The 26,235-nt window shown below is 50.1% G+C and overlaps 1 protein-coding gene across 4 annotated transcripts in view; it reads left to right on the top strand.

Annotated features, from left to right (window-relative positions):
• The window catches only part of Eln (elastin), a 45,198-nt gene extending 19,629 nt beyond the window's left edge, over positions 1-25,569 (top strand). The window contains exons 11-37 of one of the 4 annotated variants that reach the window (XM_021163395.3): positions 1,576-1,647; positions 2,231-2,260; positions 3,056-3,127; positions 5,398-5,439; positions 5,822-5,866; positions 6,305-6,352; positions 8,724-8,813; positions 8,898-8,957; positions 9,676-9,840; positions 10,828-10,881; positions 11,346-11,435; positions 12,121-12,168; positions 12,521-12,622; positions 13,935-13,994; positions 15,379-15,519; positions 15,604-15,663; positions 16,830-16,961; positions 17,876-17,914; positions 19,929-20,012; positions 20,101-20,163; positions 20,334-20,459; positions 21,536-21,574; positions 21,726-21,776; positions 22,361-22,405; positions 22,836-22,865; positions 23,813-23,863; positions 24,558-25,569. In XM_021163395.3, coding sequence (XP_021019054.1) covers positions 1,576-1,647; positions 2,231-2,260; positions 3,056-3,127; positions 5,398-5,439; positions 5,822-5,866; positions 6,305-6,352; positions 8,724-8,813; positions 8,898-8,957; positions 9,676-9,840; positions 10,828-10,881; positions 11,346-11,435; positions 12,121-12,168; positions 12,521-12,622; positions 13,935-13,994; positions 15,379-15,519; positions 15,604-15,663; positions 16,830-16,961; positions 17,876-17,914; positions 19,929-20,012; positions 20,101-20,163; positions 20,334-20,459; positions 21,536-21,574; positions 21,726-21,776; positions 22,361-22,405; positions 22,836-22,865; positions 23,813-23,863; positions 24,558-24,601 — 1,883 coding nt within the window. In that variant the 3' untranslated portion in view covers positions 24,602-25,569. Of the gene's footprint in view, positions 1-1,575; positions 1,648-2,230; positions 2,261-3,055; positions 3,128-5,397; positions 5,440-5,821; positions 5,867-6,304; positions 6,353-8,720; positions 8,814-8,897; positions 8,958-9,675; positions 9,841-10,827; positions 10,882-11,345; positions 11,436-12,120; positions 12,169-12,520; positions 12,623-13,934; positions 13,995-15,378; positions 15,520-15,603; positions 15,664-16,829; positions 16,962-17,875; positions 17,915-19,928; positions 20,013-20,100; positions 20,164-20,333; positions 20,460-21,535; positions 21,575-21,725; positions 21,777-22,360; positions 22,406-22,835; positions 22,866-23,812; positions 23,864-24,557 lie in introns of all 4 variants that reach the window. The other 3 variants (XM_085837253.1, XM_029477966.2, XM_085837254.1) reach the window with 3 other exon arrangements.
• The last annotated feature ends 666 nt before the right edge of the window (positions 25,570-26,235 follow it).

Below are 26,235 nucleotides of genomic sequence, written 5' to 3'. Positions count from 1 at the left end.
CCTCCAAGGGCACCAGGCATGCATGCAGTATACAGACAGACAGACATGCAAGCGAAACACCCATACACATAAAACCAAAATAATTTTTAACGAGTAGGTTGGGGACATATTTCAGTTGGCAGAGCGCTTGCCTAGCACACAATGAAGCCTGGGCTCCATCCCCAGCACTTCATAAACCAGACTTGGTGATGCACTCTTGTAACGCTAGCACTTGGGAGATAAAGACAGAGGGATACAGAGTTCAGGGTCATCCTTGGCTACATAGCAAGTTTTAAGCCAGCCTGAACTACATGGAACTCTGTCTGAGAGACAGAGACAGAGACAGAGAAATTGGTACCCTCTCCTCTCTCTCCTCCTAAAGCTAAGGCCAGCTGAGGCCAGTGGCTGTTTCCCTAAGTGTCCAAGTTCAACTTAATGGACATTAGGTCCTTGGCAACAAAGGTCAGCTTTCCCCAGCCTCGCCCAATCCCTCACCCCAGGCCAGCACTCTCATCACAGCCTTTATAAAGCCAATCCTCAGAGGACAGATGGAGTCCCTAGTGTAGCCAGCTTTTTCCCAAAAGCCCTGAGTCACCAAGGGTAGGCACGCCCAGAAAGTCTGCCCTACAGAAGACCCCCCTAAGAACTTCCCCTCACTTCTTTCCCGGCCAGAACCTACCTCCCCACCCAACAAGGTTCCTGAAATCCCCCAAAAGCCCAGATTTCAGGGATTTGCTGACAGGGCACCCCTTCCTTCCTGGTTGAGGCAGCCAAGCCCCAGGAGAGGCAAGAGAGGAGGAAGAGTCTGCAGAGAGTCATAGGGTAGCCACTGAGAAGCATGTCACATGGGATGTGCCTCTCCACACTTCCTCCCATCCAAGTATTAACTAGCCTGGATCCTGCTTCTGAGATCAGACACGTTCAAGGCAGTGTGGCTATAGATCTCTCTGTGCCTTTTCTCCTAAGCGTGGTCATGACGGATCTCTAACAACTTACCAAAGAGGTCCACCAAGGCTGAGGTCAGGCTCAGCTGAGTTAGGATTAAAACTCAGATTTTCCAGCCAGGACTCGTGGCCCAAGATACTTGGAAGGCTGAGATAGATGAATCAAAAGTTCAAGTCTAACCTGGGTAGCTTAGCCAGACTTTGTCTCAAAAATAAGAAAAGCATTGTGGGCATGGCTCAGTGGTAGAGCCCCTGCCTAGAATCCCCCAGGGAGGGGCTGGGGGTGTGGCTCAGTGGTAGAGCCCCTGCCTAGAATCCCCCAGTGAGGGGCTGGGGGTGTGGCTCAGTGGTAGAGCCCCTGCCTAGAATCCCCCAATGATGGGATGGTGCATATTTGGGGCCCTGGATTCAATTCACAGCACCACCACTAATTAATTAATTAGTTAATTAATTAATAATTCAAATCCTCTAAGCTTGAACTACACAAAAGAAGAAAATCCCACAAACTGGTCCGTATTTTACTTGCCCTGTGAGTCATGCCCATAATTGGCCATCAGCACTGAAATAGATCGGTCAATAGACCTAAGGTTGGCACAGGGTGCCAAGTAGAGTTTCCCCTTCCTTACTTGTTGTACATGTCTTTGCCACTCAGGAGCTCGGTTCCCTGGTGTGGGGGTGCTCCCTGGAGTTCCCACTGGCACAGGAGTCAAAGCCAAGGCTCCAGGTATGTATAACCAACTGTGCTGGGGGCCAGGTTAGGATCTTCTGCCTGCCTGCCTGCCTGCCTGCCTGCAGGTCCCTCTGACCTGGGGTGTAAGGGATACCTTGGGATTCTAAGCTTCGTTGGGAATCTCTGTGGGTACAGGAAGGTGCTCCTGATGTCCCAGCCTTGCTTCTGCTGGCTAGGAAGGGCAGCATGGTATTCAGAAAGTCCATAGAGTAAGCCTGACCAAGTGGCACAGGCCTATAATTCCAAGCTATTCAGAAGGCAGAGACAGGAGGCTTGAAAGTTCAAGGTCAACTTGGGCAATTTAGTGGGGTCACTGTTTTTTTAAGTTAAAAGTAAAAAGAGCGCTGAGGGGTATGGCTCAGTAGTAGAGTGCTTGCTTAGAAATCGTTAGTGAATGAATGGCGATGGGGACATAGTTCAGTGGTAGAGCCCCTGCCTAGAATCCCCCAGGGAGGGGCTGGAGGCGTGGCTCCATGGTAGATCTCTTGTCCATCATAAACAAAGGAAGCCTAGAGCCAGTGCTCTGTGCCCTGCACACTCAGTGCTGAGCCACAGCAGCAGCTCTTTGTCTTTGCAGGTGGAGGTGGTGCTTTTGCTGGAATCCCAGGTAAGTTAAAGCTGCTCTTCCCAAGCTGAGAGGACACTCTGGGGCTATATATGCAGAAACCTAGCCATACCTGCCCAATCTCCCTCATGTCTCTTGTTGCAAGGTTTGTTGAAGAGTTTAATCACACAGGCATGAGGACCTAAGCACAATCCCCAGAACCCATATTCCAAAAATTAAAAAAAATAAATAAAGAAACAAAGAAACAAACACAAACAAAAACAGGCCTCTGCCCAAAGTGCCATCTATCCCCAGTGGGGAGCGCTGAACTGAGAGGTTCTCAACCTGGGGGTCGAGACCCCTTTGGCAGTCAAGTGGCCATTTCATAGGGCTTATATATCCACTACCCTGCGTATCAGCTATTTACATTATAACTCATAGCAGTAGCATGATTATAGTGGCTATGAAGTAACAACGAGATAATTTTATGGTAGGGAGGGGGAGTCACCACAACATGAGAAACTCAAAGAATTGCAGCAATAGAAAGGTTGAGAACCACTGTCCTAACCCAAACTCCATCAATGCGGATCCAAAATGGACCCTGATACCCAGCAGTGCACTAAAGTCTACACAGATGAGTGTAGGAATGTGTCCCTCAGCTTCTGCATTGGCTATCACTAGGGAGTGCATCCCTGACCGATGACAAAGAGATAAGGAGGTCCCCATGGCAGAACAGGCCCAGAGTGCCAGCCGGGAGGAATGCGTTCCATCTGAACAGAGAGTAGACTTTCTGTCAGGGAGTTAAGAAGATGCTGCCACCCCAAGGTCTGGGATTTTGATTTACTTTTGTTCTTGCAGGGGTCGGACCCTTTGGGGGTCAGCAGCCTGGTGTCCCACTGGGTTATCCCATCAAAGCACCAAAGCTGCCAGGTAAGCCAGGGATAGGTTTTAAGATGCTTGACCAGGGTGGAGGGAGATTGTTCAGTGGGTAAAGCACTTGCTACACAAGTTTGAATCCCCAGAACCCACATAAAGCTGAGTGCAGTAGTGTGTTTCTGTGATCCCAGTACTCCTATGCTGAGATGGAGGGGGCAGGGGACAGAGATAAGAGAAACTCCGAGAGGTCATGGGCCAGGTAGCCTGATGTACACAGCAGCAAACAACAAAGAGACCCTTCCTCAGATGAGTGGAAGATGAGGACTGACCTGAGGTTATCTTCTGAACTCCACTTGAACACAGAAGTATCTACACATACACACGCCGCACTCAAACATGCACACATTTATATGCATACCACATATGCACAAACATACACACATGTAACACACAGTAGTATCCATGCATACACATGTACATACATGCACACTAAAACAAACATGTACACATGTACACACACAAATATGTAGTATTTATGCAGATTTGAAAACACACACAATGGTATTCATCCATACACACACACATACATATGAATATACACACGAACTCACAAACACATACCCATGTTTATATACATATATAAGCACACAATAATAACAACAACAACAACAACAGGCATTGTTTACTGATCCTCTGCTGGAAAATCAGCCTCAAGAGGACTTGCTTGGCCCTACTCACACTGGGATAAGCATTACCATCTACAGAGCTATGGAGACGATTCATTTGGTAAACTGTCGCACAAGTACAAGGACCTGAGTTCATTCCTCAGAGCCCACATTAAAAGAGAAAAAAAAAAGTCAGAAATGGTAGGGTACACTTATGATCCCAATGCTGGAGAGGTAGAAACAAGAGGATCCTTAAAGCTTGCTGGCCAGCCATTCCAACCTACTCAGCCAGCCCCAGGTCCTTGTGAGAGTCAAGATGGACAGCCCCTGAGCAATTACACTGAGGTTTGTTGTCTAGCCTCTGTACATACATGTACACGTATACACACACACACCTGTGTACATACACACACATATATACATATACACACATATATGTATATATACACACATGTATACATATACACACATATATGTATATATACATACATATACACACATATATGTATATATACATACATACATACACACACACACACACACACATATATATATATATGTATATATATATATATATATATATAGTTATATAGGGGAGGAGGCATTGTTGTACTGGGGTATAATCCCTGAACTCTGGAGGCTGGAAGCAGGAGTATTATGTAATTTCAAGGCCAGCCTGGGCTACTAGTGAGGTATACAATGATTTGGAGGCCAGCCTGGGTTACAGAGTGGGACCCTACCACAAAACAAAACAAGAGAATGAATAGAAAAAGAAAGAAAGAAAACCCCACCATGCATTAGAAAGACTCCTACCAGGTCTAGCTACCCACTATCGCCGCCCTGTCACCTCTATCACAGCCATCACAGTCCAGACAGTAGCATAGCCCCTGTGGGAGCACGCACAGGGGGAGGCACTCAGACCCCAGGGGCCATGCTGGTACCTAGGTCTGAAGAGGAGTGCCTGTCCTCTCTTTGGTCTCTCTACCTGATAGACTTTATTAACAAGTAGTGATTGATCCTCAAGTGAGTAAGAAACATCTGTTATGGGGGAAGTTTGTCCAATCAGGCAGATGGGAGACAAGAAAGGCATCTAGCCCTACCTCCGCCAATCTATCCATCACTCCTTCCTCTACCTACTTTCCATCTATCCATCCAACTGTCTGTCCATCCATCTGTCCACCCATCATCTATCCATCATCCATCACTCCTTCGACCCACTTATCTCTCCATCCATCCATCCATTCATCACTCGTTCCTTCTATCCACTTTTCATCCATCTCTCTGTCCATCCATTCACCTATCCATCATCCATCACTCCTTCCTTCTACCAACTTTCCATCTATCCATCCATCCATCTGTCCATCCATCCATCACTCCTTCTCTCCATCCATTCCTCTCCATCTATCACTTCTTCCTTGTAAGCATTTATCCCTCCACTATCCTGCTTTCCTCTGACCTACTCTTTTCCATTCATCTATCCATCATTTCTTCCTTCTAATTCATCTCTCCATCCATCCCTCTTTCTCTCCATCCGTTATATGATTCCTCCCTCCGTGATCCATGTACCCTACATACTCCATCCTCTCACCCCTGTCTCTCCCCCGACAATCCATCCATGCACTAACCCTTCACCCCATCCATCCTTTACCCTGTCCATAGGTGGCTACGGACTGCCCTATACCAACGGGAAATTGCCCTATGGTAAGTAATGCCCTCATGGGTTTGTGGGGCTCTAGTCCTTTCTGGTTCTATGGGTTGGAAAGTGTACTGAGGTCCCAGCCATGGGCCAAAAAAGCACCCAGCAAGGCACTAGAATAAAAAATTCCCAAAGGACAAAAATGAACATAGGGAACTTGGCCTAGCATTCAGTTACAGCCCTTTCTTATCACAACACCTTGAGCAAGCCATTGTTTCCTTCTCTAAGCCTCAGTGTCTTTGCCTATAAAATGGGATGGCATCCCCTATGCATGCTTGTATCTGTACAGTTTTGTTGGAGGTGACGGGGGAGACTTAGGACAAGTGGGACAGGGGACAGCAGAGTGGCAACGTCTATGTGAGTGACAACCAAGCATCTTCTTTACAGGAGTCGCTGGTGCGGGGGGCAAGGCTGGCTACCCAACAGGGACAGGTAAGGGGAAAGAAAACCTCGCCTGCTTTCAGCCAGAGGGACACCAATGCCTTTATCTTCAAGGACTATCCAAAACACCAGCTAACCCACCCTGCCTCCAAAACACCAGCTAACCAACCCTGCCTCCAAAACACCAGCTAACCCACCCTGCCTCCAAAACACCAGCTAACCCACCCTGCCTCCAAAACACCAGCTAACCCACCCTGCCTCCAAAACACCAGCTAACCCACCCTGCCTCCAAAACACCAGCTAACCCGCCCTGCATGAAGACCTTGGTCCAAGCCTAAACTCTGAGCTGGGTTGGGGCAGCTCTTTGGCCTTTACTAGCTATGAAGCCCCCAGCTACATCTGAGTGTCTGTGAGGCTGGGAGCACAGTGGTCTGGGGATATCTGGACACCAGCACCATCTTTAGTGTGCCCTCACCTCCCCTCTTCCAGGGGTCGGATCCCAGGCGGCGGCAGCAGCAGCTAAAGCAGCCAAGTATGGTGAGTGTCCTGGGGACCCTTGCCATCCTGTGATGGTTAGAACAAGCCAGGTGGTTTCTGTATCCCCTATCCCCTTTTCAACAACGTGACTGGTGTGTGTAGCGCCCCCTCCCCTTTCCTCTATCCACCTACCTATCCCTCCACATCTCCCTCCCTCCTTCCATCTACCCATACCCTACCCACCCATCAACCCCTCTGTTCCTTGGTCTTCTCCATTCATTCATCCCTCCTCTCTATCCTTCCCTCTACACTTCCCTCTTTCCCTCACTCTATCCATCCATCCATCCATCCATCCACGCATCCATTCCTCCACCTCTCCCTTCCAGCATCCATCCCTTATCCATGCCTCTATCACACATCTCTGCATCCATCCCTTCACACCTCCCTCCCTTCCCTATTCTTCCCTCACTACCTCTGTCACCCTCCTTCCTTTAATTCATCCATCCACTCATCTTTCTATCTCTTCCTTCTTCCCTCCATCCATCTCCTATCCACCCACCTACCCTACCCCTCTTCCTCCCAAACCTATTCCTTCCTGATCCATACATATACACACACCCATCCCTCCACTCAGGCATCTCTCATCCTTTCGCCCACCCTCCCTCATCTATGCCTCCTGTCCCTCCCCCATCCTTCCTCCCCTCCATCCAGCGCCTCTTTCTCCACCTGCCTATCTCAGGGGATGTGGACACATCCCTGACAGAGTCATTATTTCTCCATGGGGAAAATGAGAAAAGCTAACTGGAGAGTGTGACCTGTCATTCAAGACCTTAGCCTACAAGGGGACGGGGATATTCGCCCTGTGGGCCAGACACTGACTGTGAGGACTCAGCATTTGGGGGGTGGTGACAGGTACGTAGGAATTTTGAGGATGGGTACCATGGCCATTAGAGAAAGAGATATAAGCAGCACCTCTATAAGCATTTTTTAATGTTATATATCTGTTTCACATATACCACAAAAAATGTAACCCCTCCCCAAGCCCACAGTCCCTTGGAGTGCCTAGCTGTGGCCATGGTATGGCAGAGGTATCCTCTTTGCATCCAGATGGAGGGCCAAAATTTTCTCCTTGGTCTCCAATCCAGGAGGCCTTCCTATCTCCATACCAGGAGGGGACCGAAGGCCCTACCAACTAAGGAGGCAGAAGTTAGAGGAAAAACTGATCCTGCCCTGGGAAGCCCCCAGGCTTTTCTCCAGGCACTGAGGCCCCTTGGCAGACTGGGATTGGTGGGAATAGCTGGAATATGGGAACTGGAGAGCCTGGAGACAGGGGCTGCCAGAGCTGGGCAGCCAGACACTTGGATCATGAACTTGGCTGAGTCTTCGGAACACAGGGAAAGGAAACCTTCAGCATTCCTTTGGGGGCCCCTCTGGCCCACGGAACGGAGCTTGTGGTTTGTCAGCATGTAGAGGTGATTAGAAAGGGATTTGTCTGTGAACATCAGACTCCCTTAATGAGCAAGCTGAAATGGACACTTTAGGGGCAAACCCGAGAATCCTGGGGCGGGAACCTTTCCAGACAAGCCCAGCTGGAGATACTGAGGCTTGTTCCTGGGTGAAAGGATAGCCCATCAGGAAGCTGAGGTAGCAGGATTGATACATAGTTCAAGGCCAGCCTGAGCCACCTAATTGAGACCCTGTCTCACAAAACAGCAGACGGTAAGGAGCCTAGGGAGACAACTCAGTCAGTATAGTGCTTGCTACACAAGAATGAGAGCCTGAGTCCCAAGCCTCTCTAATCATGTTAAAAAAGGAGGCAAGACTGCACACATTTATAATCATAGTGCTGGGGTAGTAGAGACAGGTAGACACCTGTGACTCACTGGCCAGCCAGGCTAGCTGGCACACACAGTCCAGGCAAAAGGAAGAGATCTAGTCTCAAAAATCAAGATGGGGTCCGGGGAGATAGTTCAGTGGTTAAAGCACTGGCTTAGCAAGCATGAGGATTTGGGTTCCCCCTTGGAAGGCAGAGATGGGGAGTTCCTCAGAGTCAAGCTGGCTAGTAAGACTAGCCGTATTGATGGAGAGTCCCTGCCCCAACAGTTAAAGTGAAAATTCATCAAGGACGGTTCCACGCCATCAACCTTGGGCCTCCGCATGCACGTACACACAGATGCACGAACACCCATGTGCATGTGCTTCCACATGCATGGAAAAACATGCATAAACACGTACATATGCACACATGTAAGAAAAGGGAAAAGAGGGACAAAAGTTCCTGAGGAAAGGTTAACATCTGGCCTTGGCACACATATGCAAGTACATGCATATGGACACACATGCGCACACACACAATGTGCTGACCCCTCTGGAGCTTTCCTGTCTGGCCTCAGAAGCTCCGGGGGAGTCACATGTCATCTTGTCCCAGCAGGTGCTGGGGGAGCTGGAGTCCTCCCTGGTGTTGGAGGGGGTGGCATTCCTGGTGGTGCTGGCGCAATTCCTGGGATTGGAGGCATTGCAGGTAATGTTTCTCCCAGCTGGAGGGTGGAGGTGTCCTTGAGGGGCCACAGCGGCAACACCTCACCCTCTGTGCCTGTCTTTCCAGGCGCTGGAACTCCTGCAGCAGCTGCTGCTGCAAAGGCTGCTGCTAAGGCTGCTAAGTATGGTAAGTGCCCCCTCAGGAAATGGAAGGCTTGGGGCATTGCATGAACACTGGAGATCCATGAGGAGGGGTAGACTTTACCTCTGTTCACCTAGGGACATCTCTGACCTTCCCCAAAAGGAGGCTTTTATCCATACTGGTCACTCAGTCTCAAAGGCAGCTCCCACTCTACATGGAGTTTGCAGGGAAAAGGATGCTGCCATACAACACCTGCCCAGAATCCCCCAGTGAGGGGCTGGGGGCGTGGCTCAGTGGTAGAGCCCCTGCCCAGAATCTCCCAGTGAGGGGCTGGGGGCATGGTTCAGTGGTAGAGCCCCTGCCTAGAATCCCCTAGAAGGAAGCTGTGATGTGGTTCAGGGGTAGAGCAGTAGCGTATGCAAAGTCGTGGATTCACTTCCTAGTACTGCAAATTAAAACATGATAACAAAAGAACAAAGCAAAAACAAACAAACAAAAAACCCCACAGTCTAGGTTCCTAAAGCAGACATTTTGATTTCATTTTAGAATGAATCATGTTCTTCCAGCTATATATCCAAACAAGAGGTCCCTTTGGGCTCCATCTTAGTTCATCCTCTGCTCTCTGATGAGTTGGATCTTTGTAGAGGGGTCACCAACTCATCCGCATGGGATCCTTCACTCGGTATAGACTGTGATCCCCAAACTGACCTATACTGAGGTTTCCACAAGGCTCAGTCCAGGACAATCCTCTTTCCATCTACAGGAGCTGCTGGAGGTTTAGTGCCTGGTGGACCAGGAGTTAGGCTCCCAGGTGCTGGAATCCCAGGTGTTGGTGGCATTCCTGGTGTTGGTGGCATTCCTGGTGTTGGTGGCATCCCAGGTGTTGGGGGCCCTGGTATTGGAGGTCCAGGCATTGTGGGTGGACCAGGTAAGTTGGGCTGTGTGTGTGTGTGTGTGTGTGTGTAAGCAATATATAAAATATTGTCGAGACTTTGTATCCTCCCCAAAACCTCATTCACCTATATATACTCTTAGCCAAATCTAATACTCTCCCTTTTGGATTATAATAACTTTCTAGCTAGCTTCTAGCAACAGCAACATCTCCAGCTTCCCTCATAATCCACAGTATGTTGCCAAGGCAATAACCATGCCTTTCATTAATATGCCCCATCCCTTAGCTAAGTAGGTACTCAGTAAGTGGCAGATGGACAGGCAAGTGGCTAGATTGGTAAATGGTCAAGTGAGTGGCCAGAGAAGTGGTCATGTTGATGAGCAGTTGAACTGACCAATGACCAATGAGTGAGCAGAGGCTGAGTAGATGCAAGAATAGGTGAATATGCAGGTAGATAGGAGGGGCTAAGAGCAGTCAGGAAGACGAGTTATCAGATGGAAAACCAGATGGGCATGCAGGGAGGAATCTGCATATGTGGTTAGAAGGATGATGGATGCATGCACGCATGGGCAAATGAGTGGCTACAGTGATGGATAGACAGATAGACAGGCTGACAGACCAGCTGATGGCCAGGTGGGTAGATAAGCTGTTGACAGACAGGTAGTACAGTGGATGAGCTGATGAACAGATGGGCAGGTGGATGCGTAAGCTGATGACTAGATGGATACAGCTGTGGATGACTAAGAGACTGATGTCTAGGTTTCCATCCATGCATCCCTCCATCCTTCCATCTGTCCATACACCCATGCATACACTCATCCATGCATTTATCCATCCATCCATTAATCAACAAATGGACAGAGAACTGGTGGGTGGGTAGGTAGACTGAGACCTAAGGACAGAGAGCAAATGGATAGACAGAGACGTAGATATCTCACAGCTCTACAGATAATAATAACAATAATAATAATGGAGATATACATTGACCATCTCCTGAGCATTGTGTCCCCCTGATCTCTCCAGGAGCTGTGTCACCAGCTGCAGCTGCTAAAGCTGCTGCCAAAGCTGCCAAATACGGTACGTGCCCTGTCCATCCCTGTTCTGGATTCTGCTTGCCGGAGTAAAAAGCCCTCCATCCTCTTGCTTGGAGGAGAACAGCTCACCCAGGGAAAGCCCCAGGCAGAGCTACTTGAATCCTTTGGATCCCAGGATAGTGTCTACCAATTGTCTCAGGACCACCCCAGAATGCCATCCCCAATCTAAATAGTGTCCCATGCTTTGACCAAAGTCCCTTCAAAGGACAGAAGACCTGGCGAGAGTAAACCTACTCACCGTACCACAACAAAAGGGTGTTGCCCCAAATACCCAGGGAAGACTCGGGATTCATGGAGGCGTCTAGTCAGGGACCCTACGAATCCCAGTTTCCTATCCCCAAGGACCAGATTAAAGGAAGCATGCATCCTTTCTCCCAGCTAGTGAGCATCCTTCCAGAGCTTGTCCAGCATCACTAGAGACTCTTATGTCTTCTCTCTCCTCCACAGGAGCCAGAGGTGGAGTTGGCATCCCGACATATGGGGTTGGTGCTGGTGGCTTTCCTGGCTATGGTGTTGGAGCTGGAGCCGGACTTGGAGGTATCTTTCCCCAAGAGCTTTAGTCCCACCTCTGGGAAGCTAAGGGAAGAGAAATAGGTCAAATCATGCAGAGACTTGGGGAGGAGATGTGGGCTTTGGTGTGCTAGGAAAGAGAGCAGCAATTGTCATAGCATTTAGGAACTGGGAAAGCTACAATCCTTGCTCAACAATAATCTGGGCAAAAAAAAAAAATCAACTCATTAATTTCTCTATTGGTCCATCCATTCATCTATTGTTCATCCATCTATCAATCCATCATCCCTACACTCATCTATTTATCCATCCACCTGCCCATTAATCTATTGCCTAGTCATCCATTTATCCATCCACCTTGTCATCTCACTTATCTATACATCCACACACCACCCATTTCCCATTCATCCATATAACCACTCACGTGTATACACACATCTCTCCAGCCATCTGTGTAGCCATCCATCTATCCATCTATCTATCTACCTACCTATCTATTCATCTATCCATCTATATCTATCTGTATCCTTCAGTCTATGCATCTATTCATCCACCATTTACCCATCTATCCATTGGTCCATTCACCCACCCATCCGCCCATCCTTCTAGCCACCGACCTACTCCCCTACCTGCCTGACCACCTGTCTTCCACCTCCCCATCCTTTTAACTCTTCTATCCGTGTGCCCACCTGCTCTTCTCTTTTTCCTGCAGGTGCAAGCCCAGCTGCTGCTGCTGCCGCCGCCAAAGCTGCCAAGTATGGTAAGTGGCGTTGCCCTGTCTGATGCCCCTCTCTCTGTGGAGGCCAGGCTGAGTGAGGGCTGAGCAGCCTCACACTCGGGCCTCCTGGGCAAAGATACAAATCCACAACCCCCAGCTGCCTTCTAAACCGTGTTCAACTCTTCCACCACTTCCTTTTGCTGTTAAGATTATTGATACGTTGTTTGCCAGCTCACTCCAGAAGAGTGAGTTGAAGGTGCCAGACATGTCTGCCTCCCACCTCCGTCTCCATTTACCTATACACACATGTATACATGTGGGGGCGTGGGTGGTGGTGGATAAATGGATGGATGGATGAGGTGAGAATGCAGGGGTTCTTTCTTCTCTCCTGCAGGTGCTGGAGGAGCTGGAACCCTGGGAGGCCTGGTGCCAGGTGCAGTACCAGGTGCACTGCCAGGTGCAGTACCAGGTGTGCCGGGAGCTGGTGGAGTGCCAGGTGAGCCGTGTTTCCCATCCTGAGATGGGTCTGTATGGTTTTATAAAAGAGCCTTGGGGTTTGGCATTTTACAGATAGGAAAACTGATACCAAAGACGAGCAGGGAAACAGGGAGAGCTTCCCCTAAAGCAGTTGAATGGGGAGAGGCCCTCTATAGGGACCTGGCTGCTGATCCCTGGCAAGCCTCTCCCTTCCTGGGGATACTCAGCCAGCTCTAGAGCCTCCTATCACCCAGAGTTCAGTGATCTGCTTCTGGTGTATCTCTAGTTCCTTACCAACAGAAGACCCTTCACTCAAGTGACCTTAGGTCCTTTGTTATCCACCAATCAGAGATCAAAGGGAGATGATTGAAAGACCTTAGTATCCAAGGCTTTCCCAATTTCTCTTCTGCATTCTTCTTCCCCCTCTAGGATAAAACTATCCTTCTGTAATTTTTTTGTTTATAAAGGAACTAGGACTAGGAGTGTGGCTAAGTAGTGAACATGTTTGTGGAACATGCAAAAGCGCTCAGGTTCATTTCCAATATTGCAAAGAAAGAAGGGTCACTCTGTGGGTAAAGGTACATGCAGCCAAGCCTGAGGACCTGAGTTCGAATCCTGAAATCCTACATGTTGGAACGAGAGAACTGACTGGCATAAGTTGTCTTCTGACACCCATGTGTGTGCTGGGGCACATGCAAGCATGCACACACACACAAATAAGTAAATAAATAAATTGGTTCATTAATTAATGTAAAGTTTAAAAGGAGAGAGAGGGGGCACTTGGGAGATGGTGCAGGGAGATAAGGAACATTTGCATTGCAATAAGTTTGATGGGCAGAGGTTAAATTCCCCAGAACCCACATAAAAGCCAGTGGCCATGGTGGCCTGCCGTACTGTTAGGATATGGATGATGGAGACAGGGACTCCCCAGACAAAGCCTATCCCCAGGATAGCTGAGACAGCGAGCTCTGGACTCAGTGAGAGACACTGCCTCAAGTACATTGTAGGATCAGAAACAAGACAAGGAGGACCTCTCTGAATGGTGTGATTCCTGTACTCATATATGGGAAGAAACCTCTGAGAAGTCAAATTTCGCAAAACAGATCTATATAGTCAATACTTTCTTAGTTAAATGCCCAACAAAACTTTTGTAAACATGTGTGTGCGGGGACGCCTTTTTTTTTTTTAAAAGGATGAGGAAGGAGTCATTTCCTATGACAGCTTGGGATAAAAGTGCTCTGAGGAAATTTTTACGTAAGAGCATCCTAAACAGGACTGAAATCCCCATAGGCTCAGGGCTGCCTCATCTTATGCTCTCTTTATCCAAATAGGAGCAGGTACCCCTGCAGCTGCAGCTGCCGCCGCCGCCGCTAAAGCAGCTGCCAAAGCAGGTCAGTATGCTAAGTGGTACCCCTCTGTACCTGGCCATTGACCCCAGACCAGAGGCTTCCCACACCTCCTGCTGAGGGGCTAAGGGTGGCCTTGATCTCCTGCTCTTTCTGTCTCCACCCCTCATACACTGGGACTCCAGGCATGTAGTGCTGAACTTTGTTTATGCAGTACTAGGGGATAGAACCCAGGACTTACTGTGTGCCAGGTGAGCACTCTACTGTCTAAGCCACATCCCCAGCCCTGCGTGTGAGCTGCTCTCAAACCTTTAGATTATCTGCTCCTCTCTAGCAGTGTAGGACTGCCAAGCCCTCCATGACCTGCCCCAACCTACTTCTGAAAGCTCCTGGTTCCCCAAGTCCAACTAGGACTGGTTCTCTTCTGAATCTCAAGCTAGAGTCCAGCCTTATCCCCTTGATGGGCTGCATTTCTTGATAGATGTCAAGGTCACCCTCAATAGCCCCAAGAATGTATACATTTCCTAAATGTGTTAATCCTGAATATGATTAATAGTAGGTGCTCCACTTCTAGGAGCTCAGCTGGGGTCCCGTCATAGGCTGAGGGTGCTGAGTCTTGGCCCAGCTACTCAAGGAGCTAAGGCAAGAGTATTGAAAGTACAAGGCCAGACTGAGAAATTTAGTTAGACCCTGTCTCAAAGTAAATAATAATAATAATGAAAAATATGGGACCTTTTCAGCAGCAGCAGTGGAACTCCTGCTTAGAATCCCCCAGGGAGGGGCTGGGGGTGTGGCTCAGTGGTAGAGCCCCTGCCTAGAATCCCCCAGTGAGGGGCTGGGGGTGTGGCTCAGTGGTAGAGCCCCTGCCTAGAGTCCCTCAGTGAGGGGCTGGGAGCATGGCTCAGTGGTAGAGCACCTGCCTAGAATCCCCCAGTGAGGTGCTGGGGGCGTGGCTCAGTGGTAGAGCCCCTGCCTAGAATCCCCCAGTGAGGGGCTGGGGGCGTGGCTCAGTGGTAGAGCCCCTGCCTAGAATCCCCCAGTGAGGGGCTGGGGGCGTGGCTCAGTGGTAGAGCACTTACCTAGCATGTTCAAGGCCTCCCATTTATTCTCTAATACTAAAAAAGAAAAAAGTGAAACAAACAACAAAGAACAAACCTGCTTGTCCTCCACCGTCCTCAAGCCAGCCTCCAAAGTGTCCCTATCATCCCTCAAAAGGTTACAAATGACTAGATTTACATCTGACTCTTATTACATAGGAGCAAAAAGAGGCCCAGCAAGGCAAAATATCTGGCCCCAAGATCATACAGCAAGTCTTTTCCACGGCTGGGAAGGGAACCCACAGCTCCTGACTCAGCTGAGGCTCTTTGCAACAGCTCCTGTTCTCTTTGTTTAGGCCTTGATTACAGATAAACTATTCCTTCTCTTTTAGGTTTGGGCCCTGGTGTTGGTGGGATTCCCGGTGGAGTTGGTGTTGGTGGGATTCCCGGTGGAGTTGGTGTTGGAGGGGTTCCTGGTGGAGTCGGCCCTGGTGGTGTTACTGGTATTGGAGCTGGTCCTGGCGGTCTTGGAGGTGAGCTATGGTGGATTGAGTGGGACCAAGGGTTCCCTGGAACCTTCACGGGTGCCATCTTGAATATTCTTCCTCTCTCTCCAGGAGCAGGGTCACCGGCTGCCGCTAAATCTGCTGCTAAGGCAGCTGCCAAAGCCCAGTACAGTGAGTGCGCTTTGATTTCTCTCTGCTGTCCCCACCCACCCCCACCCGGCCAGGGCACATAGCCACAGGACACAGCCTCTCAGATCCATCCCTACTGTCTTTAAGATGCCCATGTCACCTAGCAGAGGGCTCAGAAGTACAGACCCAGCAAGAGGGAGGCCTGGCTTCCAGTCTTGGTTCCCAAGATAGCTGAGTGGCTTCCGGCTTCTTTTAGTTTATGTATCAAGTGTGCGGGGGTCGATGGCACAGCTACACATAGAAGGTCACTAGGAGAATGTAAGAGGTTCAGGGTGAGGATGCGCTTCAGATGATAGAGGGCTTACCTAGCATGCACGAAGCCCTGGCTTCCATCCCCAGCACTGCCTAAAACAGGCATGGTGGTGCATACCTATAAACCCATCCCAGAGCTTGTGAGATAGAAGCAACGGGACCAGCAATTCAAGAGTACCTTCAGAGCCAGGTGTGGTGGCACACGCCTTTAATCCCAGCACTTGGGAGGCAGAGGCAGGTGGATTTCTGAGTTCGAGGCCAGCCTGGTCTACATAGTGAGCCCCAGGACAGCCAGGGCTATACAGAGAAACCCTGTCTCAAAAAAACAACAACAACAAAAAGAGTACCTTCAGTTTAAGTCCAGCCTGGGTACCTGAGACCTTGGCATGGGTGGGAATTAAATAGATTTTCTCCAAAAGCTAAGAATGGTAGTGCACACCTCTAATCCCAGCACTTGGGAGGCAGAGGTAGGCAGATCTCTGTGAGTTTGATGCCAGCCTGGTCTATATATAGTTCCAGGCTAGCAAGAAGACCTTGTCTCAAAAAAACAATAAGAATTGGGGCTGGAGACATGGCTCAAGGGTTAAAAGCACTGACTGCTCTTCCAGAGGACCTGGGTTCAATTCCCATCACCTAAATAGCAGGTCACAACTGTCTATACCTCCAAGATCTGATACTCACACAAACACACAGGCAAAACACAAATGCACATAAAATAAGAATAAATTATTTAGATACACAATAATAAAAACATGGAATCTGGTGTAAGCCGGCAGGACTAAGCTGGGGAGGAGGCCTCTGCTCCCTTGGAGGTCTGACTCAGCTCCTGAGTTAGGGCGCCTCCCAGGGGCAACATTCCACATATATAGAACCATCTACTACCATCCTCTCTGCAGGAGCTGCCGCTGGGCTTGGAGCTGGTGTCCCCGGATTTGGGGCTGGTGCTGGTGTCCCCGGATTTGGGACTGGTGCTGGTGTCCCTGGATTTGGGGCTGGTGCTGGTGTCCCTGGATTTGGAGCTGGAGCAGGTAAGGAAAATTCTATAATTTGGTAGAAAATACACTTGAGCTCAAAGAAAGAGGACCCACCTCCTCCCAGGACTCTATCTCTACCCAGCATCCATTAGGTTTTCCTGAGCTGGCAAAAACATATGGGTACAGGCCTGCCATCTCAGCTACTCAGGAGGCTGAGACATGAGGCTTACGAGTTCAAGACCAGCCTGCCCTGTAGAAAGGCTCCAAGGCTGACCTGCATAATATTGTAAGATGCTATCTTAAAAGATAGACAGACAGACACAATACAACAGAGGCTAGTCCAGTAGCACAATGGTTAGAGCACCTACCTAGAACCCCCCAGTGAGGGGCCAGAATATGGCTCAGGGGTAGAGCCCCTGCCTAGCATGGGTGAGGTCCTGGGTTCCATTTCCAGTACCAAGCAGAAATAGAGCAAATGGGGTAGTAGGGGAGAGAGGGGATGCCCAACAACTCCAGAATGTAAGGTTTTAGAGGGAGGTGTAACGAGGCTGCAGACCAGTCAAAAGAGCCCACCTAACACCCACAGAAAGGAAGGTAAACGTTTCTTTCTCCAGGCCAGTCTGTTATCTTTCTGAAAATGCACTAGGACAAGGATATCACTAGGAACCCCAGTTCTTCATCATGTGACTGCTGAGCCTCACTATGGGCCCAGTCACAGTCAGGCAACACTGGGCCTAGAGGGTATAAGAAGGGACAAGCATAGGAGTACCAGTTGTACAATGTCAGGGTAAAATACTGGAGCCTTGTGTCTACAAGTAGACCCCTCCCTGCCCCCTGGCTAGAGTGCTATAGAGTTTCAGGGCTTTAAAACATATGATCTAGATAGAAGTCAGGATGGGCTTCCTGGAAGAGGTTACAGAACCCTGGGTCCAGAACTCAGCAACTGATTTCTTTCCCTTTTTCCACAGTACCTGGATCCCTGGCTGCATCCAAAGCTGCTAAATATGGTGGGTGCTACACACCAACTGGTCCCCTTGTCACTCCCGCCAGCCTTGACAGTATAGGGCTGGGCAGTCATTCTGAGGGACATCTGAATGACAGCCATAGTCCTACCACTTGCCTATTAACCCCTGTGTGGCAGCCAAACACACCTGCTGTGCCTGACATGGTGGTACACACCTATAATCCTAGCTCCTGGAGAGTGGAGCCAGAAGGCTACCCTTGGCTACAGGGAGAGTCCAGAGCCAACCTGGGCTGTAGTATATATACCCTGTCTCACCTACAACAACTCCTAACTCCAAGCTCCACTCCAACCCTGACAGTTTCTGTGGAACAGAGGGAATGTCACTGATGTTGGTCCTACAAGGCTGGGCAGCTTCAGCCCCCGCTCCACTCTGCCCTTTGGCCAAGGAGCCATGGAGTTGTGGATATTCCTTGTGCAGGCATCCCCAGGCCTCCTTCCTCCTTTTCTGTCAGCATGACTTTGCCCAATACACGCCAGCCTGGAGGACGTGGCAGACCCGCGCGCCTTGCCACTTGGCACTCTAGCCAGACCCACACTGTCTGTGACCCCCACATTCCTGGCCTCCTAAAGAGCCAGGCAGGGGGGCCTCTGCCAGGGATGCGCCAACTGGCCACAGTTTGTCTACTTGAGGCCAATTTCCACCTCGGAAAATCCCATTCCTCAGCTACACACACACACACACCCACACACACACACACACACAGCCCCTGGTCACCCACAGCTTCCTCTCAGGTTCTGTGCCAGCTGCTCTTGGCCCTAGTCAACAGACTTTACCAGGGAAACACACTAAGGAGCTCCTGGAAGAGCAGCCACTGGGGCCTTTCCTGCCCTTAGGACCTTGAACACAGCATTCTGTTTAACCTCTTCCTTGCCTCAACCTTCTCATCGGTAAAACTGGTATGACTGCCTAGAATGGCAGATCACACCTGGAGGCCAGCTTTTCAAAGGCTGAGGCAGGAGAATCTCAGGTTCAAAGGTAGCATGGCCTAAAGAGCGAGAGCCTGACTCAGAAAAAAATAATCCAAAGAAAGATGAGTGCCTGCCTGGGATTCCCAAGCAAAGGGCTTGAAGACATGGCTCAGTGGTAGAACCCCTGCCTAGAATCCCCCAATGAAGGCCTGAGGCCATGACTCAGTGGTAGAGCCCCTGCCTAGAATTCCCCAGTGAGGGGCTGGGTTTGCGATTCACTGGTAGAGAACTTGCCTAGAGTCCCACAGGTCTAGGTTGCATTTCTGCCTTATGTCCCTAGGGTATGAACACATCTTTGAGAAATAGGACTCTGAAGGTAGGATGCTACCTGTCATCCTAGCAGTCAGGAAGCTGAAATGGGGCCAATAGGTCATGAGTTCCAGGTCAGTCTCAGCAACTTAGTGAGACCATCTCACTAGGACAAAAAGAAAAGAAAAGAAAAAAGGAGGGGCTGGAGAGATGGCTCAGTGATTCAGAGCACTGACTCCTCTAAAGTCCAGCTCTGACTCCAGAGGTCCTAAGTTCAATTCCCAGCAATCATCTGTAATGGGATCCGATGCCCTCTTCTGGCCTGTCTGAAGACAGCTACAGTGTATTCATATACATAAAATAAATAAATACATCTTTTTAAAAAAGAAAAAAGTAGCTGGGTGGTGGTGGTACTTTTAATCCCAGCATTTATGAGGCAGAGGCAGGTATATCTCTGAGTTCAAAGCCAGCCCAGTCTACAACCTGAGTTCCAGAACAACCAGGGCTATACAGAGAAACCCTCTCTTAGGGAAATTAAAAAAAAAAAAAAAAAAAAACAGAAAAACAAAAGTCAAAAGAACAAAGTTCTAGGCATATATATAGAGAATATAGCATATGCCTATAAACTCCTGTACTTGGGAGATGAAAGCAGGAGGGTCAAGAGTTCTAAGCCATCCTCAGCCATGCAGAAAACCCAAAGCCAACATGAGCTATAAGTGATCTGGTCTTCAAACGACAAATGAAAATATGGGTACTGTCCCTTGGTCCTCTCTCCACAGGAGCAGCAGGTGGCCTTGGTGGCCCTGGAGGTCTCGGTGGACCTGGAGGACTTGGTGGGGCTGGTGTTCCCGGTGGAGTAGCAGGTATGTTTTTGCTGTCCCCAAAATGGGTTGGCTGGAAATGGAGCCTGAGACTCCCATGCAGTTCCTCCTTGAGTCCCTGTGTTCCCAGGAGCTGCACCCCCTGCTGCTGCCGCTGCTGCTGCCAAAGCTGCTGCTAAGGCTGCCCAGTATGGTAAGCAAGAGTTCAGCTTCCCTGGCCTATCCCTGAGCCCCTGGGGCCCAGCCACTTTCTGGGCATTGGGAATCCCAGAGATGACTGGGAGCTCAGGGACCCCTTGCCAAGAGGGTCTTAATGAGAGTCTTCTGACAGTGTGTGTAATGCATGGGTCTCCCCTCACTCAGGCCTTGGTGGAGCCGGAGGATTGGGAGCCGGTGGACTGGGGGCCGGTGGACTGGGAGCCGGTGGACTGGGAGCTGGTGGACTGGGAGCCGGTGGACTGGGAGCCGGTGGACTGGGAGCTGGTGTAGGTAAGCTGCAGGCCTTGGAGTTAAGGAGTAAGTGAGGTTTATGAGAAGGAGAAAGAGGCATACCAAAGCCGGTATGAAGACAAACAGACTGTCATCCAGCACTCAGGAAGCGAAGGCAGGAGGATCATGAGTTGAAGGCTAACCTGAGCTACTCAGGGAGTGCAAGGTCAGCCTAGGATATGTTAGATCATGTCTGAAAGCAAAGGGGTAGAGAGCTTAAGCAAGCAGGAACCGGGCTGCCCGCTGACACAGAGGTCCCTAAACACCTGTCTTCTCCTCTCTGTCAACCCACCAGGTGAGGGCTTATTAGCATATTATAGTCAGACCCATTTCTCAGACAAGAAAACTCAGAGACTGGAGAGGAATTACTTCCCTAAAGTCTCTACCATCATGGTGGATGTGTGCTTCTCTCTCTCTCCTCTCTCTGCCATTGTGTCTCCCTACCTAAACTACCCTGTGTGCGGTACTCCCCAAGACTAGACATAGAATAGCAGCTTAATGTCCAGGGAGATAGATCACTGGTAGTGCACTTGCCTAGAATCCCCCAGTGAGGAGCTGGGGGTGTGGCTCAGTGGTGGAGCCCCTGCCTAGAATCCCCCAGTAAAGGGCTGGGGGTGTGGCTCAGTGGGAAAACCCCTGCCTAGAATCCCCCAGGGAGGGGCTGGGGGGCATGGCTCAGTGGTGGAGCCCCTGCCTAGAGTCCCCCAGGAAGGTGCTTGGTGCTTGGCTCAGTGGTGGAGCCCCTGCCTAGAGTCCCCCAGGAAGGTGCTTGGTGCTTGGCTCAGTGGGAGAGCACCTGCCTAGAATCCCCAGTGAAGAGCTAGAAGCATTACTGAATGGTATAACACTAGCATGCATTAGATCCTGGAGTTCATTCCTAGCACCAGAGAGAGAGAAAGACAGAGACAGACAGAGACAGAGACTATTAGAAAGATGGGTGTGATGGAGGAGGGATGGTGGAATGGTGGGATGTGGATATGGGTGGACAAGTCAGGGGCAGATGCTGATCAGCTAAATGGGCTGGAGTGGGAAAGAGAGGTGGCTTTGCTGAGCTCTCCTGTGCCTGTTTCCTCCAGGTGTGTCCCCTGCTGCAGCTGCTAAGGCAGCCAAATATGGTGAGATTCCCCTGTGGCCTCCCTGTCCCCAACAGGCTTGCACCCCCATTACCACGACCCACACCTGCCTGTCTCATGGTACCCCTGAAGGTCTTGTCCAGAGTGCCAGCAGCCTTGTGTCCACCCTGACGCCCCTCTGTCCTCTCCCCAGGTGCTGCTGGCCTTGGAGGTGTCCTAGGAGCCAGGCCATTCCCAGGTGGAGGTATGGCTAACTCTTGTATTGTTCTCAGATCTGCTTGGCTCTGGGGGACAATCAGTGGGGTTCTGGAAACTAAATTCACGTGAGGTCTGTAAATGGAAAAATCGCTCTAGGACAGGAGGCAACTATGGAAGGAGTACCCGCCCCCCAAGTTGAGCATACTGCCAACCAAGCTTAGGGCATAAGCCACAAGGCACCACACAGGCATATGAGACAGAGACATTTAATTAAGAAAGGGACTTCAAGGCTTGAGGACATGGCTCAGTTAGCAAAGCATTTAAATGCAAACATGAAGACCTGAGTTCAAACTCCCAGTGTGCATGTAAAATTTGCAAGCTGGGGAGGAGGTGATTGGAGGATCCCTAAAGTTTGCTGGCCCAGCTAATTTTGCCAAATTAGTAAACAAAAGGTTTAGTGAGAGAACTTGCTTGCAGGCACAAATGCACTACACACAAACACCCCACAAAGAATGTGGCTTCAGTAGCATACGGCAGTGGGAAGGAGCTGGTACCAGACATCATGACCAGGTGATAAGGCTACAGCATGGCCTGCCACCACACATCACCAACCATAAGTCTCTCTTTCAGGAGTTGCAGCAAGACCTGGCTTTGGACTTTCTCCTATTTATCCAGGTATGCCCAAGTGTCCTGCCCTGGAACCCTGTTCTGGGCTCTGCCAGACTCTTCCCTCTCCTCTGCTCCATCTGTCCAGAAGAGCTGAGCTACCATCTATAATAGACCCAAAGATGAGCCCAGACACCAATCTGGTCCATAAGGACCTTTCTAAGGACAGGGACACCCTTCATATCTCTCAGTGTCCCTGTGGGTCAAAGAGCTTCCTTCTCCTGAGTAATACTTCTCCTGAGGTAAACTGAGGCTCGGAGACCACTAACCACTATTCAAAGATCCCACAGTGAGCAGAGACAGAATCAGGAACTCCTGCTACCCAAGTACAGGACTGGCCCGTTCCTATATCACAGGTCCTGCTCCAATCAGGGAGGAGCATGGCAGGCTCCCAGAAGTGGGCGCACTGATATTACCTTTTCTTCTTCTTACCCCATAGGTGGTGGTGCTGGGGGCCTGGGAGTTGGTGGTGAGTCTTCAGTAAAAAGACATCTCATAAACTAGCCTTGTTGGTAGAAGGAATCTTAGCACTATTGGGGGCTATGGAGGCGGAAGCAGAAGGATCAAAGTTCAAGACTAGCCTGGGCAATGGAGAGCATTCCAAACAACTTAGTCAACTCAGCAAAACTCTGTCTCAAAGTCTTTTATAAACACTTTTTTAAGGGCTGTTGATGTAACTCAGCAGTAAAGCAATTACTTAGAAACCCCTAGTGAGGGGCTGGGAGTGTGAATTGGTGGTAGGTTACCTGTCTAGAACCCTCCAATCAGTGGCTCAGCAATAAATCTCTTACTTAGAATCTTTCTGATACGTTACAGGCGTGATTCAGTGATAGAACCCCTGCCTAGAACCCCCCAGGGAGGGGCTGGGGGCGTGGCTCAGTGGTAGAGCACCTGCCTAGAATCCCCCAGTGAGGGGCTGGGGGCGTGGCTCAGTGGTAGAGCCCCTGCCTAGAATCCCCCAGTGAGGGGCTGGGGGCGTGGCTCAGTGGTAGAGCCCCTGCCTAGAATCCCCCAGGGAGGGGCTGGGGGCGTGGCTCAGTGGTAGAGCCCCCAGGGAGGGGCTGGGGGCGTGGCTCAGTGGTAGAGCCCCTGCCTAGAATCCCCTAGGGAGGGGCTGGGGGCGTGGCTCACTGGTAGAGCACCGGCCTAGAATTCCCCACATAGGATCCAGGAGTGTCGCTCAGGAACAGAGCTCTTGTCTAGAATGCACTAGGTCAAGGTTCCGTCCCAATACTACAGAACTTGACTCTGGGAAGAAAGGTGTTAGCAAGACCAGAGGTAGGTGGGCTGATTGGCAGGAAGGTCTTAGGAGCCTACAAAAACAGGGTGGAGTTGGCACAAGGTGAGGATGCTGGTAGAAATAGGGGAACCCAGTATCCTCCCCACCTCATCCTTTGCCAACACCCCCATACACAGGAAAACCACCGAAGCCCTATGGAGGAGCCCTTGGAGCCCTGGGATACCAAGGTAAGTAGAGACTCTGTCCCTAGGGAAGGAAGACACAGAGTTAGAGGTCAATGCATATATTCATAGATGGGAGCAGGTCTAGGACCCTCCATGCTTACCCTTGGTGTAGCCTGGACATTCTTGCCCATGTCCCTCTCTGCGCAGAGGAGTCTGAGATAATGAGAGTGGGAAGGACTTCCAGGACAGACCACCAGATGGCACTAACAGGCCACATCTGGGAGAAACTACATGAGGGCTAGACACCAGCCTGTGCTACCTCCCTACCCCAGGCTATCTATCTATCCCCAGGTTTGCTAAACAGGTCTTCTCAGAATTCAGCAGGCTGGGGCAGAAGCATTGGCCAGCCTGGACTCTGTAGGAAACAGTGTCAACAACAACCCAAACCAGAGAGAGAGAGAGAGAGAGAGAGAGAGAGAGAGAGAGAGAGAGAGAGAGAGAGCGCAATGAGAATGTAGCTCTAGGTTTTATCCCTAGCATAGTATAAAACCAAGCAAGGTGGGGTATGCCTATAATCTCAGGACGGAAGGGAGGGAGGGAGGGAGGGAGGAAGGAAGGAAGGAAGGAAGGAAGGAAGGAAGGAAGAAAGAAAGGAAGGAAGGAAGGACAGACTAGCTTCTTTCAGATTTTTCCTGGGATGGAAGCAGACAGAGGGACCAAGCTGACCATCACTTGTCTGTGCCTTGTCCCAACCCAGGTGGGGGCTGCTTTGGGAAATCCTGTGGCCGGAAGAGAAAGTGATCTTCTGGGGACCCCTGACTCGCGACCTCATCAACGTTGGTGCTACTGCTTGGTGGAGAATGTAAACCTTCTATGACCACCCCCTCCTCCATCCCCCTGACCCCCACCTGGGAGGGGACAACAGGCCAGTGGCCTTGGAAACCCACAGGACAAGGAAATCAGACAGCAGCAGCCATGCAGCCCTAACCAGAAACTCCCCCCACCCTACATCAGAGGCCAGGGCGGGTGTCCCATCTCTTCCCACCCAGGAGCTCCCCCCCACAGTCTCCATCTCCAAGGGAAATTGGTGCTACATGTTGGTGCTTCTTCTTTGTGGGGGGAGGGAGGAGGGAAGGGTATCCCAGGGGGGATTGCCCCCTTCCCTGAAGCCCCTCTATTAAGATGGTGCACACCTTTGTTGGGCAGTCCCACCTCCCCCTGCCCACCAGGAGCCATTCCTGGCTGCATCCCATTGGTACCCAAATACCGGAAGCCTTGACGATGGATTTGGTGACATGATCCCTCTCTCTTTGGGTCCCCTTGTCCCTGCCTCCTGTTACCAATAGCTACTTCCCGCATCTGGGACACCCTGGAGTCAGATGGCTCCTCACACTGGGAATAGCTCCCTTGTTCTTATGGAATCCACCTGCCAACCACCTATCCACCTACTCATCCATCCATCCATCCATCCATCCATCCATCTATCCATCCATCCATCCATCTGTCCATCCTGACTGCCTGGTGCCATTAAGCTGGCTGGGCATACCCACTCTCAACCTGGTTCACCTGTCATGGCAGCCTGTCCTCGTCCCCACCACACACCCCGATGCTGGCCTAGGGTGCAAAGGGTTGTGTGGGCTGGTTGTCCCCACATGCAGTACTGTAACCCCGTTCTTCCTGGAGCCACTCTTACAGAGCATGTCTCACCACCCCACCTCTTTGTGTTTCGCTGTGATAGATCAATAAAATATTTTATTTTTTGTCCTGGATATTTGGGGATGATGTTTGATTGTTGGTGTGTTCTTTGGGTTTATTTTTGTGGCTAATTGGGGAGAGAGAGAAAAAAAAAACATTTCTAATCTGGGGAGCTATATCCTCAGGAGAAAATTCATTTTAATCGCTTTGGTATAACTCTGGATGAAACACACATTTTTAAAAAAATCAAAAACAAAATAAGAAAAGAGAATTGATTGCTCTAGCAATGACTAATAAATACAAACTTTTTAAAGGCTATTGTCTTGGGTCTCTTTGAGGTTTGTATGCGTTGGTGTGTGTTCAAGTCCACACACACGTGTGTGCAGAAGCCAGAGAACAACTTTGAGTGTTACCTCTTGTGTACTATCTCTCTCTCGTTTGAGGTATAGTCTCCCCCTTACCTAGAACTCACCTAGCAGAACCACAGGGTTTTGCCTGGGTCTGCCCCTTCCCTCAAGTGCTGAAATTATAAGCACTCACCACCAAACCCTGCTTTTTTGCTTTGTACATGGGTTCTGGGGACCAAATTCAGAACAGCTAGCATTCTATCAACTGAGCCATCTCCTCAGACACCTTTGTGGAGTTGTTTTGTTTTGTTTTGTTTTTCCTGCTTTCAACTCCTGCCCTGGTGGTAAATTGGTTGTAATGTAAAGAACATCCACTGCCCAGGATATATTGAG

Source organism: Mus caroli, unplaced genomic scaffold (genome assembly GCF_978045245.1).
Source record: "Mus caroli unplaced genomic scaffold, Mus_caroli_1 scaffold_4, whole genome shotgun sequence".
Taxonomy (NCBI): domain Eukaryota; kingdom Metazoa; phylum Chordata; class Mammalia; order Rodentia; family Muridae; genus Mus; species Mus caroli.
The sequence above is the reverse complement of the archived record's forward strand: the minus strand, read 5'-3'. Positions and strand labels throughout refer to the sequence as shown.